The sequence below is a fragment of the Salvelinus sp. IW2-2015 genome, linkage group LG6.1 (assembly GCF_002910315.2).
Source record: "Salvelinus sp. IW2-2015 linkage group LG6.1, ASM291031v2, whole genome shotgun sequence".
Taxonomy (NCBI): Eukaryota; Metazoa; Chordata; class Actinopteri; order Salmoniformes; family Salmonidae; genus Salvelinus; species Salvelinus sp. IW2-2015.
In genome coordinates, this window is record NC_036845.1 from 9,857,498 (window position 1) to 9,873,776 (window position 16,279).

Here is a 16,279-nt window from a genome sequence, read left to right on the forward strand (position 1 = left end):
TTGATCTGGTACTGGTACTCCCTGTATATAGCTCCACATTGATCTGGTACTGGTACTCCCTGTATATAGCTCCACATTGATCTGGTACTGGTACTGGTACTCCCTGTATATAGCTCCACATTGATCTGGTACTGGTACTCCCTGTATATAGCTCCATTATTGTGTATTTTCTTTTCTTCCTCTTGTGTTACTATTTAGTTATTATTAATATCTTTAAACTCTGCATCGTTGGGAAGTGCTCATAAGCAAGCATTTCATGGTAAAGTCTACACCACTTGTATTCAGCACATGTGACAAATATAATTTGATTTGATATGTGGTGATAGAACTTGCCATGACTGAGTGTGAGGAGTACATTGATTTATTATCCGACTATTGATTGGAACCCGTTATCATGCCATGCATCACTCATACACAGTAGAAACCCCTAGGCCCTGCATACAGGCCACATACTGTACATGCACAGGGCATATGGACACACCTCTCTGTCTTTCTCTTTTTCACAGAAGTATTCTCATCTGTGTTGTGGTTAAGCAGAACACTTTGGCCCCTGGCTAGTTGGTGTGTGTGTGCTGACAGCACATTGGGGCGTTCACTGATAAATGAATGCTATTTCCGGTGACATGTAAATATTTACAGATACAGAGCATGCCTTTGTGCTCCAGCATCAGCAGGGAAGGATGTGTGTTGGTGGTTGTGTGTAAAGAATAATTATTTGATTTTTGTTGCTAAATTAACAAGCCGTAGTGGAACATTTGTTCAGCATTGATTAACGTGATGTAATAACATCTCTATTAACCACTACCATTCATAAACAACTTCCATACCTCATGCAAGGTGATGACATCAAACACACACACACACATATATACAGACACACAGCAGAAAATGTCTGTTCTATATAAAACATCCGGATGAGGGCGCAGTCAGTGGCTGCTTTTGTCCCAGTTATCAGTGTTCGTGCAAGACTGACCATCAAACACACACATGAAATGCAAGGAAGAGGTGTAGTTGTCTATTGACCGTTTTTTTTCTTCAATCGCTTTGGTGCTCTTTTCACAAGTATATGGTGAATTTTCTAAACTCTTAGTAAAAAACTCCAAACTGGTAAGACTTGTAACACAGCTAATCTTATATTCAAAACCTTTTATTTTGTATTCATTTTAGTTTGTAGACTTTCACCACACAACCATTGATCCAAAATTTTATTTTACTGTGAAATACCATGAGAACATTGATTTAATCACCAAAACACATCATGATATCTTCTCAATGTAATTGTTTTAACTAACAGTTGATCTAATATAAAAAAATGCAAGATGCAAATTGTTCTTTGAATGTAATATGCTACAGTAATGTATATTACACTGTTTTCACATTAGGCAATTCACTAGCACTACCCATAAACATTCACTGAAAATGTCCTTGATTTCTATCCCAATGTGCGATCAAATTGCTATAGCGTGATTTAAATTTAAAGGCACTGTTCCCGCGTTCGGGGAGACTGCATTCACGGTAAACGCTGCATATGTCGCCTCAATCAGAAATGACCTATCAATTTCAATCGCGCTACAGCGCTGAACTTTCACAATACAAATTGAATTGTGGCCTAGATTTCAATCGTGCTACAGTTCAAATCTTCAGCACTAAGTATTGAATCAAGTCAATTGAAAAAGTGCTTAGAGTTTTGAAACAACTGCCTTTTTGAGGATCTGTTTTGAGTTGTGTACTAACCGTTGTGACATACTTGGGAAAATCTCATCAAAGTGATTGAAAAAACTGTAACGTGATACAAATCATGGGGGTTGGCTGTTTTCTTGTGTGCATAGTTGCGCAAAGTAGGGATGATGATAAATACATTTTTAAAAATCGCTCCAAACCCCCCTCCCCCTATGCCAACCCAAAACATCTGCCAGCGACCATGGTTGTGTGGGTTGGTGTGCGTGTGTGTGCCTTTTTCAATTTATGTCCATGTTTGTTTCCATTAGTTTATAGTTTATCTGCTGCTATACGCTTGTCATAATTCTATCTACACACAGAGTTCTGTTTATTGTCCCGGCATTCTTCCATGGTTCCTGATGCTGTCTGGTGACTTACTTGCTTCTATATTTGAAATACATTTTAGTTTACCTTCCACATCTATTCTGTCATCCCTCTTTCTTCCCTCACTTCTACAGAGTGCAGTAGCTCTGGAAAACAACCAGAAAAAGAGTGTGAGGGGGGGAAAGAGGGAAAAAGAGCAAGACCATGGCTCAGATTAAGCTGCAGAATGTGGAGGACTACTATGAGATTGGAGAGGTTCTTGGCAGGTGAGTGAGAAGGTTTGGAGTAGAGAATGGAACAGCACTAGACATTAATTGATGTTCATTTGAATTGATTTGAATTGAACTTAATTTACATATAATTCTAGGAATACACTGCTAAGTAAATAGTACTAGAAAGGTGCAATGCCCCTCTCTATTACTCTCTCTCATCTCACATTCAAACAAGCTTTAGGCCTATTAGCATCACAGGAGTAGTTCAGCGTAATATAGAGCTCAATGCAAAAGTTCCCTACGATATCATCCCTCTCTGCCCCCCTCTAGTGGTCACTTTGGGCAAGTGCGTGCGGTGCTGGAGCGGGCGTCCGGGGTCCACTGGGCGGGGAAGTTCCTGAAGCTGCGTCGGAGCGCTAGTAGCCGCCTGGGCCTGGAGAAGAAGAGTGTGGAGACGGAGGTGGAGATACTGCAGAGCCTGCAGCACGCCAACGTCATGGCCCTCAGGGACGTGTTTGAGAGTCGCGCCGAGGTGGTGCTCATCGTGGAGCTGTGAGTCAAGTGGGGACAGATGGAGGGAGGGGGAGACCTCTGCTGGTCTCTGTCTCTCTGTCTGTCGTCCCCCCTCAGCCCACAGCAGGTGGGATGGAAATAGTTGTGTGGAGCACAACTCTAACTCCCACCCTGTTTAATGGGAACACAATGAGAAGCACTTGGTCCCGTCAGCCCATCTAATCCTCCTGTCATTACTAGCATTGATCTAATAGTCCAGGCCAGACAGATAACCCAAAGCCTATTAATATAACTGAACAATAGCCCCCCCAAATACAGACACACTCACAACTGCAACCAAACTGGTGCTGCACTCCAGGAAACAAGAGTTCATGAATAAAAGATCTTGAAGCAAACTTTTAGGCTGATTCACTTTCGAGTAACTTTAATAGGAATGAATGCGATGCCATTTTTATAACTTGGTCTAGTTATTATAAGTCGACAGATGTAGGATCTTAATTTGAGCCAGTTTGTTACAGCAGGGAAATAATCCTGCAGCAACAAGAAATTTGAATTATTATGTGGATTATAATTAATTGACATTTGTGTAGGGGTTGATACATTATTCTTAAGGGAAAATCAAGTCTGAAATTTCAAAGTAGAAAATACAAACTTCAGAAGGCTTTTAAACCTCAAATATATTACAAGTTCTAAATGTCTCCTGCAACAGGGTGATCAAATTAAGATCCTACATCTGTATGTGATGAAGATATTCTACTGACAAACTTACATCTATTTTTTTCTCTCTCTTTTCTCTCTCCTCCACCCCCCCACTCCCCTCCCATCTCTGCTCTAGTATCAGTGGTGGGGAGCTGTTTGATTTCATAGCAGAGAAGGAGAGCCTGTCTGAGGAGGAGGCCATAGAGTTCTTGAAGCAGATCCTCATGGGAGTGGGCTTTATGCACACTAAGAACATTGCCCACTTTGACCTCAAGGTGAGACACACAGGAATAGAGCTGATAGAAAGCAGTGCTTCCCTGTACCATGAATTAGGTGGGACGGGCCTCCCGTTTCCTGACTCTGTTGCCCCTTGACCAAACCCATTTGGGCTGTTTTTCATTCCATCAGGATTTCGCATTGTGTGTGCAATGCTCTCTGTTTTCCATTTAGCCAGAGAACATCATGCTGGCTGACAAGACGATTCCACACCCCCACATCAAGATCATTGACTTTGGACTGGCCCATCGCTTCAAACAGGGAGAGGAGTACAGGAGCCTATCTGGGACCCCACAGTACATCTGTAAGTGGAACATTCCACATGTTTACTGTCTGTGTTTGTTTGGTGGAAATTGTGTCAGTCAGTATGTGTGTCATGTTGTGTGAGCATTTTGTTAGTGTGTGATTATGGTGTGTATGTTTGATGTGTGTACAGTGTATCTTCCTGTCTGTTTTAGTTTTTATTTAGCATGAGCCTCTAGAAAGGTGCTGAGGTTTCCATGGAGACAGTTTCCAAGGGGTAGTAGTGTGGTTGTGGACAGGATGTGACATCAGAGCGTGTGGTGGGGAGCTGGGGGTAGTGAGAGAGACGTGTGACTAGGTGAGAAGTTTCAACAGACATGAAATGCGTGATGCAACCTGAGTCGCCAACACAAAGAGTGTAACGGAATGATTACTTTAAGTGTTGCATGGGTATTATTGTCGGGCCATGGGTTCTACCATAACCCACTCATTCCCCAACTAGTTGCCCATTTTCATGTGTTTTACTGTAAGATTTTAGGATTTATTTATATTTTTTATTTATTTAACCTTTATTTAACTAGGCAAGTCAGTTGAGAACAAATTCTTATTTACAATGACGGCCTTAGAGCATTTAACATCGTTAGAGAATGCCATTATGTTGTGCAACAGCAGTGTTAGCATCACCCAGTGTTTCCTAACACAATGACACAGTGACTGTTGTGACAAAAGGAAGTTACACTCTCCTCTATTGTATTCTCAGGTCCTTACAAAAGATCTCTCTCTTACTATCTGTTCTTTTCCTCTCTTACACACACTCTGTTTTTCTGGATAAGGCTGGATTGTGTTATGTGTATCTCATTATCTCTCCCTTTCTCTCTTTCGCTCTCCCCCTTCTCCATTTCCGTTTTCTTCCCAGCCCCTGAGGTGATTAACTACGAACCCCTGAGCGAGGCAGCCGACATTTGGTAACCATTACTAAAATATTATTCATTAGAAAAACAAAACAAAATGTCCCAGCTGCCTTGACTGTCAGGGTAAAAAGTTTTGTGCACACAAAGTCACTCATATCTCTCTTCTCTTTCATCTCCAGGAGTATTGGTGTGATAACCTACATATTGTGAGTATGCAAAACAAGTGGACAATTTGAAATTTACATACCATAGCTACCAGTGGAGGTTGGTGGGAGGAGCTATAGGAGGACCGGCTAATTTTAATATCTGTAATGAAATAAATGGAAAGGTATCAAACATGAAACCACGTTTGACTCCAATGCAATTTATTACATTGCAGCCATTACAATGAGCCTGTCCTCATATAGCTCCGCCCACCAGCCTCCTCTGGTAGCTACACATATTCTCTAATACCCCCCTATTCTACAGGTTGAGTGGTTTGTCCCCCTTTCAAGGAGATAATGATGAGGAGACACTAAAGAACATTGTGGGGATGATCTATGATTTTGAAGAGAACTATTTCAACCAGACCAGCACCATGGCCAAAGACTTTATTGAGAAACTGCTGGTCAAAGACCCAATGTAAACAAACGATCACTCATTCATTTATTAGTTTAATTGATATGGTTATTGTCTATAACCTCTGTATACTATGCAACAATCTATTACTTAATGATGTGTGTCCCTCCTACAGAGAGAGAATGACAGCGGATGAATGTCTAGTACACCCTTGGATCAAGGTGAGAGAAGAGAGAATTGTGATTTGATTGGGGTAACTTCAATACATAAACCCAACATAAGCACATTATAAGGTTTGAGTAGGAAAGCTTAAGTTGTGAGTATGATTCACACTGAAAAGCTTTGAACTGCATGTCACTTTGGATAAAGGCTAAAGCGTCTATTACAATATCACGTTCATTCCTTGTTTATCAGCCCCTCACGCGCAAACAGGCGGATAACAGAAGTCGATCGTCCATCAACATGAAAAGCTTCAAGAAGTTCAACGCCAAAAGGAAATGGAAGGTGAGGCCCAGTGGTGCATCTCAATATTCCAAAGTAGCTTCCTCTTCTTTTCTCCTACCCTGTATCTGCATTGGTGTGCAGCAGTAGTCCTACAATATTGGTGAGAGCCCGACACCTGCTGGTCCGGACATTGTATTGCATCATATTTGCCTTTTTCTTTCCAAAGTCCTGCTTTCCTATGGACACCTTCTCTTTTCATACCCTTTTTAAATCCTCCCCCCCCCTCTCTCTCTGTAGATGTCGTATAACATGGTGTGGGCGTGTAACAGATTATTTCGCCTGCAGTTGCAGTGTAAAAGCAGGTCCCAGGAGGACCCAGAACTGGTAAGAGAGAGCAGAAAGGACTGGGTCTAGACCAGGGGACATGCTGGCTTCTGCCCTGTTCTCAAAGTCTGACTAAGACCTATATAACTAGCTGTGTGTACTGTCTGGGCCATCAATAACACCAATTTTAATCAATCGTAATATACTAATCAATTATATGCCAGGGAAAGAAGAAAAACAGGAAAACTACAATGAAATATTGCACACATATTTCATCATAATGTTACAATCCCTTTATTTGAACTGTTATAAATCCCTTTATTATACTCTCAATATCAACATATCGATGAGGCTGTTGATATGCTTATGTCTGAATATCTCTGCAATTGTCGTCCCCTTGTCAGAGGCAGTGTGAGAGCGACCAGGAGGACACGGAGACCAAGCCTGCTTCTCTCATTCGCCGCAGACTCAGCAGCAGTTCCTAAATAAGACCACTGGGGTCACTAACACAGCCTCAGACCACCTCTATCCATCCCACCATGGGGAAATGGAGAGAAGCCTTTTGTGAGTGTACCAATCACAATACGAGTAACGAACCTGTGATGTACCAATCACAATACGAGTAACGAACCCGTGATGTGCAGGTGCCTAAAGCCAGTGTTAGTCCACAGAGTTGAATCTTAATGTCTCAGACACGGTTCCTGATAAAACCACTGTAGTTTACCAAACTGCTTCTGTTACACTTCACCCCCATTTGACCTAGTATTTGCCTGTGCCTTTTATGTATTTTCCTGTGCCTTTTATGTATTTGCCTGTGCCTTTTATGTATTTGCCTGTGCCTTTTAAGTTTGACACATTTATTTTCTGAAAATGCCAAAACATTTGTTTAGGTTTGATGGTGCACGGGATAAAGTTTGTCACACTTATAGCTAACCTCAATTGCAATTATTATACCTTACAATATTATGTGGTTAAAAGCCTTATCAAACTTCATCTTAGATATACTTTATTGAACATTTCAACTATCTTTGGCTTATGTCAAAGGTCAAATTTATAGTTGTTTTTGAAAGGGAAAGCTACTTTATAACATTGTGTAGGCTTGTTTTTTTATATATAATAATGAGAGTTTAATACTGACAACAACCATGTTTTGTGAATTCTGTGATGGTGAATAAGAAAATGTTAGTCTATGACGTTAAAGCTATTACAGTATATACGTTTGTTACTTTGAAAGCCCACAATTTTTTAAAGACAGCAGACTACTTGTACTGGTTGAGTTATCAGTTTCTGTGGCACATGATGTTACCATATTTGAACCATGAGGTCAAGATAGTCAGTGAACTGCAACCTGTATCTTACTTGACCACTGCGAACCTATAGTTAACATCACAATCATTGTAAACGTTCATTGTAACAGACAAACGGATTAGAAGAAGTGAGGCCTACAAACTTCAGTCTTTCAGTTCTTATTCTAAATGTTCTAAATTGTTTCCAGGCTGTCAACCTCATATTCTTATCAAAGGGTGGGGAATTGTTGCCATTTTCCTCTGGGTTTATACAAGGGTATGGCGGTTTTGAAACGGGGTTGAATAGTTGGCACTTCCAAGATGAGCAGGATCCAAGGAGTCAGCAGCATTCTTGGAGAGAGGGGGCCAAGGAAATAAAGAGCTTTCACACACTGTAAATTCCTGAATCTGCCCATGCCCTCTCTCCTTCCAATGTGCATCCTACAGAACACATGCCCGTTGCCATAGAGGACTCACCAACAGACGCACTCGAGCATGCAAGAGAGGTGAGTTTGGAATTAGGCAACCATTAAAATTGAAGTAAAAGTGCATAATATAATACGTGTTCAAGGTGTTCAGTATATGTGTAATTCGTAAGCATGAACACCCACACATATAGTACATACAGGTGAGAGGAGATGCGCAAACAGCCATGTCTAGCGAAACGGAGTAACAGGCTAACAGGCTACACACTTAGGGCTTGCCAAGCATTATCGTGGGAGTGGCGACTCGTACACAGAGCGAGACAAACAAAACGTCAAACGGGTTTCCTTCTCGAGATCAAGTGACACATGACACTTTACCTGTAGACGTTTGAGGAATTCGGATGGTCTACATTTATTTTTTATTAATTGGACAAAGTTAAATGTAAAAAACATATCAGGAAGACTGTGGTAAACCTATAATTAAAACGGCTATTATACTGTAGTTTTTCCGACTAAACCGTGAGAAGACGTGAAAAGCACAGGACAATCATTACATCTGCGCGCTGGTTGGAAAGTTGGCTATCGCAGCAGGTGCAGCCACCAAACCGGTGAGTCATTTGCAAGTAATTTATAATTTTTTTACCTGACCATGAACTAAATGTCTATTAAAAAGTCTATGTATGTATACTGAACAAAAAATAAACTCGGCATGCAACAATTTACTGAGTTACAGTTCATATAAGGAAATCAGTCAATTTAAATAAATTCATTAGGCCCTAATCTATGCAGTTTTGTCACACAACACAATGCCACAGATGTCTCAAGTTTTGGGAGCATGCAATTTGCATGCTGACTGCAAGAATGTCCACCCAAGCTGCTGACAGGCATTTGAATGTTCAATTCTCTACCATAAGCCACCTCCAACATTGTTTTAGAGAATTTGGCAGTACGTCCAACCGGCCTCACAACCGCAGACCACATGTATGGCGTCGTGTGGGCGAGTGGTTTGCTGATGTCAACATTGTGAAAAGAGTGCCCCATGGTGGCGGTTGGGTTATGGTATGGACAGGCATAAGCTACGGACAATGAAAACAATTGCATTTTATCAATGGCAATTTGAATGCAGAGAGATACCGTGACGAGATCTTGAGGACCGTTGTCATGCCATTCATCCGTCGCCATCACCTCATGTTTGAGCATGACAATGCATGGCCCCATATCGCAAGGATCTGTACACAATTCCTGGAAGCTGAAAATGTCCCAGTTTTTCCATGGCCTGCATAATCACCAGACATGTCACCCATTGAGCACGTTTGGGATGCTCTGGATCGATGTGTACATCAGCGTGTTCCAGTTCCCACCAATATCCAGCAACTTCGTACAGCCATTGAAGAGGAGTGGGACAACATTCCACAATCAACAGCCTGATCAACTCTATGTGAAGCAGATGTGCCTTGCTGGCAAATGGTGGTCACACCAAATACTGACTGGTTTTCTGATCTACGCCCCTACTTCTTTTTAAGGTATCCATGACCACCAGATGCATATATGTATTCCCAGTCATGTGAAATCCATATTTTAGTGGCCTTTTATTGTCCCCAGCACAAGGTGCACCTGTGTAATGTTCATGCTGTTTAATCAGCTTCTTCATATGCCACATCTGTCAGGTGGATTGATTATCTTGGCAGGAGAAATGCTCACTAACAGGGATGTAAATAATTTGTGCACAACATTTTAGAGAAATAAGCTTTTGTGCGTATGGAACATTTCTGGGATATTTTATTTCAGCTCATGAAACATGGGACCAACACTTTACATGTTGAGTTTATATTTTTGTTCAGTGTATTTTCAATGTGTGTTCTAGTTTATTTAGTCATGGGACATTCAAGGCATCCAGCCAGGTTCTCCAATAATTTTGTAGCAGCCTACCAAGGGGACCATACTTTTCTAAAATGGGTTGGAAATTATAATTATTTCATCACCATGGTTCATTTGACACAATTTAAATATTCAAATTACACCATTATCAGACATGATAACATCTATCAGTATGATGACTGTATGACGACAGGCAGCCTACTGTATTTACAGTATAACCAGGGAAACATTGATTTTAAAAAAATCTCAAATTGACTGAAATGTATTTTAAAGAACAAATTGATTGGGATATTTTAGTTTGGTTTATTCAAGTTGTGTTAACAACATTGACAGTAACATGACGTGTTTCTCCCCATCCTTCCCAAAGGACTTCATGGTTCATAAACTCATGTCTGGTTGGTCTGTAAGAAGAAGCTAGGTAATGATTTAAAGGTAGACAAACCTTAAAGGTATATCAAGTGTGTTTGCATACTTTCAAGTTAAGTATTAGGTTGGCCACAGGAGTCATAAAAAGTTCCCAATTGATGCCACTGAAGGATGGGATGTTGGGATGATGGGAGCTTCTTCATCAGCCACAAATGTTTGAAGTTAAAAAAAGGACAGTGAAAGGAGGAACAGGGCCAACAGGAACGCTCAAGATATATATAAAAAAAGCTTATATGGACATAAGGTCACATAGACATTTTCAGCATGGTTGTACGTACGTTCCCGATAGGCCGACGCAACCCCAGTTAATAAGCCTCACCTTTAATTAGGCATGTAAGTCATTGACACCATGAATTCAAAGGATGCTGGGTAGTACAACACATTGCCCATGTGAAGCAACTGTGTAGAAACATTGGAGTGCATTAGAGCACCCTGAATGTAAAGCTGGATTAAAGAGAGAAATGTTTGAGGGCTTGAAGAGCGTTTCTTCAGAAAGAAACATGACATGTCTGTTGTTTCACCTCCTACTGTTTACATTCCCGGAAAGAGTCCTGTCTATGGTTAGAGATGAGGAATGTGAACGATGGAGGAAGGGGAGTCGAGATCTAAGAGGGGGAGGTAAGGAGAGAGATGGTGTATGTAGAGGGGAGAGACAGTAGATGGCAGTGAACCATTCAATTCACCTTAAGTGCTACCTGTCCCAGACCTGCTGTTTTCAACTCTCTAGAGACCGCAGGAGCGGTAGAGATACTCTTAATGATCGGCTATGAAAGGCCAACTGACATTTACTCCTGATTATTATTTGACCATGCTGGTCATTTATGAACATTTGAACATCTTGGCCATGTTCTGTTATAATCTCCACCCGGCACAGCCAGAAGAGAACTGGCCACCCCTCATAGCCTGGTTCCTCTCTAGGTTTCTTCCTAGGTTTTGGCCTTTCTAGGGAGTTTTTCCTAGCCACCGTGCTTCTACACCTGCATTGCTTGCTGTTTGGGGTTTTAGGCTGGGTTTCTGTACAGCACTTCGAGATATTAGCTGATGTACGAAGGGCTATATAAAATAAACTTGATTTGATTTGTCTTAAAGCAGATATCCACAGACTTCCAGTCATCAGCTAATGCTAGTTAGCATTGTCTTGCAAAACTACCTCTAACTTCCTTAATAATGGACACAGAGACATGGAAATGGTATCCACAAGTTCATCTGACTTTGGGGAAGTAGATCCCAAAGTATCCCTTTTAAGACATTTTGGTTTGACAAAAGAAAAATAGTTTTCTCACAAGTTGTGGAAAAGGCAGACGAATTAAGAGGAATGTGAGAAATGGAAGAGAGCAAAAATATGAATAGGGAGAAGGAGACAAGGCAGCTAGGCACAGAGGCACAGTGACATTGTTACCTACCTTTAGCCCATGCAGAGGGAGGCACCTGTCTGTTAATACACTCAATCACTTAATGGCACATGTATATTTAATCACTCTTGTTTTCAGTCTCAACTCGGTAACACACAGGAAAGCACATACGAGAACACACGAGCAAGCACACACGCATGCAAACACACATAAAATCAAATTTTATTGGTCACATACACATGGTTAGCAGATGTTATTGCGAGTGTAGCGAAATGCTTGTGCTTCTAGTTCCTACAGTGCAGCAATATCTAACATGTAATCTAACAATTCCACCACAACTACCTAATACACACAAATCTAAGTAAAGGAATGAAATAAGAATATAGACATATAAATATATGGATGACCAATGACAGAGCGGCATAGGCAAGATGCAATAGATGGTATAAAATACAGTGTATATACATATGAGATGAGTAATGCAAGATATGTAAACATTATTAAAGTGACTAGTGATCTATTTATTAAAGTGGCCAATGATTTCAAGTCTGTAGGCAACAGCCTCTCTGTGTTAGTAAAGGCTGTTTTAACAGTCTGATGGCCTTGAGATAGAAGCTGTTTTTTAGTCTCTCGGTCCCAGCTTTGATGCACCGGTACTGACCTCGCCTTCTGGATGGTAGCGGGGTGAACAGGTAGTGGCTTGGCTGGTTGTTATCCTTGATGATCTTTTTGGCCTTCCTGTGACATTGGATGCTGTAGGTGTCATGGAGGGCAGGTAGTTTGCCTCCGGTGATGCGTTGTGCAGACCTCACTAACCTCTGGAGAGCCTTACGGTTGTGGGCGGTGCAGTTGCCGTACCAGGCGGCGATACAGCCCGACAGGATGCTCTCAATTGTGCAGCTGTAAAAGTTTGTGAGGATTTTAGGTGACAAGCCAAATTTCTTCAGCCTCCTGAGGTTGAAGAGGCGCTGTTGCGCCTTCTCCTCCACACAGTCTGCGTGGGTGGACCATTTCAGTTTGTCCGTGATGTGTACGCCGAGGAACTTAACCTGCCAACTTCTCCACTGCTGTCCCGTCAGTGTGGATCGGGGGTGGCTCCCTCTGCTTTTTCCTGAAGCCCACGATCATCTCCTTTGTTTTGTTGATGCTGAGTGAGAAGTTGTTTTCCTGACACCACACTCCGAGTGCCCTCACCTCCTCCCTTTAGGCTGTCTCGTCATTGTTGGTAATCAAGCCTACCACTGTAGTGTCGTCTGCAAACTTGATGATTGAGTTGGAGGATTGCATTGCCATGCAGTCATGGGTGAACAAGGAGTACAGGAGGGGGTTGAGCACGCACCCTTGTGGGACCCCAGTGTTGAGGATCAGCGAAGTGGAGATGTTGTTTCCTACCTTCACCACCTGGGGGTGGCCCATCAAGAAGTCCAGGACCCAATTGCACAGGGCGCGGTTGAGACCCAGGGCCTCAAGCTTAATGATGAGCTTGGAGGGTACTATGGTGTTGAATGCTGAGCTATAGTCAATGAACAGCATTCTTACATAGGTATTCCTCTTGTCCAGATGGGATAAGGCAGTGCGATCGCGATTGCATCGTCTGTGAACTATTGGGGCACTAGGCAAATTGAAGTGGGTCTAGGGTGACAGGTAAGGTGGAGGTGATATGATCCTTGACTGGTCTCTCAAAGCACTTCATGATAATAGAAGTGAGTGCTACAGGGCGATAGTCATTTAGTTCAGTTACCTTTGCCTTCTCGGGTACAGAAACAATAGTGGCCATCTTGAAGCATGTGGGGACAACAGACTGGGATAGGGAGAGATTGAATATCTTCGTCAACACACCAGCCAGCTGGTCTGCACATGCTCTGAGGACATGGCTAGGGATGCCGTCTTGGCCGGCAGCCTTGCGAGGGTTAACACGTTTAAATGTCTTACTCACGTCGGCCACGCAGAAGCACAGTCCTTGGTAGCGGGCCGTGTCGGTGGCACTGTGTTATCCTCAAAGCGGGCAAAGGTGTTTAGCTTGTCTGAAAGCAAGACGTCGGTGTCCGCGACGTCGCTGGTTTTCCCTTTGTAGTCCGTGATTGTCTGTAGCCCTGCCACATACGTCTCGTGTCTGAGCCGTTGAATTGTGACACCACTTTGTCTCTATACTGACATTTCGCTTGTTTGAATGCCTTGCGGAGGGAATAACTACACTGTATGTATTCGGCCATATTCCCAGTCACCTTTCCATGGTTTAATGTGGTGGTTCGCGCTTTCAGTATTGCGCGAATGCCGCCATCTATCCACGGTTTATGGTTAGGGTAGGTTTTAATAGTCACAGTAGGTACAACATCTCATATGTACTTCCTTATAAGCTCTCTCACCGAATACGTCAATATTATTCTCTGAGGCTACCCGGAACATGTCCCAGTCCGCATAATCAAAACAATCTTGAAGCGTGGATTCCGATTGGTCAGACCAGTGTTGAATAGTCCTTAGCACCGGTACATCCTGTTTGAGTTTCTGCCTATAGGAACGGAGGAGCAAAATGGAGTTGTGGTCAGATTTGCCGAAGGGAGTGCAGGGGAGGGCCTTGTATGCATTGTGGAAGGTAGAGTAGCAGTAATCCCATGTTTTTCCAGCGCGAGTACTACAGTCAATATGCTAATAGAATGTAGGTAGCCTTGTTCTTAAATTTGCTTTGTTAAAATCCCCAGCTACAATAAATGCAGCCTCAGGATATATGGCTTCCAGTTTGCATGAAGTCCAGTGAAGTTTCTTGAGCGCCGTCGTGGTATCTGCTTGAGGGGGAGATATACACGGCTGTGACAATAACCAAGGAGAATTTCCTTGGGAGATAATATGGTCGGCATTTGATTGTGAGGAATTCTAGGTCAGGTGAACAGAAGGACTTGAGTTCCTGTATGTTGTTACAATTACACCATGAGTTGTTAATCATGAAACATACACCTCCGCCCTCACGTGAGTGTGTCAGTGAGGGTTGTCCTCAGTGTGGGGCAGTGGTGAAAAGTACCCAATTGTCATACTTGACTAAAAGTAAAGATACCGTAATAGACAATGACTCAAGTGAAAGTCACCCAGTAAAATACTACTTGAGTAAAAGTCTAAAAGTATTGGGTTTTAAATATACTTAAGTATCAAAAGTAAATGTAATTGCTAAAATATACTTAAGTATCAACTGTAAAAGTTTAAATAATTTCAAATTCCTTATATTTACCAAACCAGACAGCACAATTTTCTTGTTTTTTTTTGTATTTAAGGAAAACCAGGGACACACTCCAACACTGACAATTTACAAACAAAACATTTGTGTTTAGCGAGTCAGCCAGACCAGAGGCACTAGGAATGTTCTCTTGATAAGTGTGTGAATTGGACAATTTTCCTGTCCTGCTAAACATTCAAAATGTAACCAGTACTTTTGGGTGACAAGAATATAAAGAATATTTTCTTTAGGAATGTAGTGATGTAAAAGTACAAGTTGTCAAAAAATATAAATAGTAAAGTACAGGTACCCCAAAAAGTACTTTAAAGTACTTTACACCACGGGTGTGGTTCGGTACAGTACCATGCAGGGCTGGAGTCTGTATCAGTGTTATCTAAACCTCATTACATGAAGCATGATACACGACACATGGTTGAAGGAATTCATTAAATATACAACCTCCCTACTACTCTCGTCTCTCGCTCTCAAAGGCATGCAGCACACACACACACCACTCGGTAAGGATTCAATATTTAAATGTTTCATTTTTCTGTCGTCAAAAGGAGTCCTATAGATTGTGATGTCCATGACCTTGACAAGACATCACCTTTAGAGGTTGCTGTGACTACATTATTCAATGGGCTCTGAGCACAGTCCTACTCTCATACATATGGTATGGATTCCATTTTGTATTTGTTTATGCTCAACTAGAATAAAGAAGTAGTTATGATTACATCATAAAACAAACCAGGAAGAGGCAACAGTTCCAGGCATTTGACACACTGCTATTCATTTGGTTCCCAAACGCAGATCATCTTAACGAATCTTTAGGTCTTAATCCTTCTTAATCTCATTCCAGGTGTTTAGGAGAGTGATGTCATTGAGAGTGTGGCATCTATGTATCAAACGTTTCACATTGTTCTTGTAAAATACAGAAGGTTGAAACAGTATTTGGCTGCATTTTGTTTCACCTTTTCTCTCAAGTGCGCTAGTTGCAGTATCTTTTTGTTTTGACGTGACCTCATGTTGTTTCCATGACAGCATAACAAGTCCAACATGCAAACCACATAGTGAGTTAACAATTTAGTAGCAACTTCAACTTTTGAACGCTTCCTCAAAATCTAACATGTACTAAATTGTAATTATAATCTAATAGTTGATTCTGTAGCTGCCATGAGGTATATTTTGTAAATAATGAATTGCAGTGAAAGTATGAATAAAGGCCTTTACATAACATCTGTCCATTCCTCTCCCTCTCTCTCTTTCACCCTTCCTCTCCCTTCCCCTCTCCGTCAGATGATTGCCACACCTTCTCACTCCCCTCGTCTCCCAGGCTCCCCGTCATATCTGGGAGGCCGCTGCGTCCCATGTCCGGCCCCCCCACCCTCCTCTCCTTGCCCCTCCCCTCCCTCCTCTGGAGGGGTGACACTATGTCGGACCCCCCCCCTCCTACTGTCTCACACACACAATCTGGACCACCTCCG

General features: G+C 42.0%; 1 protein-coding gene across 3 annotated transcripts in view; it reads left to right on the forward strand.

Moving 5' to 3' along the window:
- LOC111965031 (death-associated protein kinase 2-like) overlaps positions 1-7,491 on the forward strand; it is a 13,103-nt gene extending 5,612 nt beyond the window's left edge. Inside the window, exons 1-12 of one of the 3 annotated variants that reach the window (XM_023988970.2) lie at positions 966-1,107; positions 2,178-2,309; positions 2,586-2,807; positions 3,604-3,742; positions 3,918-4,047; positions 4,903-4,951; positions 5,077-5,103; positions 5,366-5,518; positions 5,631-5,676; positions 5,870-5,959; positions 6,197-6,283; positions 6,628-7,491. In XM_023988970.2, the coding sequence (XP_023844738.1) occupies positions 2,248-2,309; positions 2,586-2,807; positions 3,604-3,742; positions 3,918-4,047; positions 4,903-4,951; positions 5,077-5,103; positions 5,366-5,518; positions 5,631-5,676; positions 5,870-5,959; positions 6,197-6,283; positions 6,628-6,708 (1,086 nt within the window). In that variant the 5' untranslated portion in view covers positions 966-1,107; positions 2,178-2,247 and the 3' untranslated portion in view covers positions 6,709-7,491. Of the gene's footprint in view, positions 1-965; positions 1,108-2,177; positions 2,310-2,585; positions 2,808-3,603; positions 3,743-3,917; positions 4,048-4,902; positions 4,952-5,076; positions 5,104-5,365; positions 5,519-5,630; positions 5,677-5,869; positions 5,960-6,196; positions 6,284-6,627 lie in introns of those variants that run through there. The other 2 variants (XM_023988969.2, XM_023988971.2) reach the window with 2 other exon arrangements.
- Positions 7,492-16,279: the final 8,788 nt, after the last annotated feature.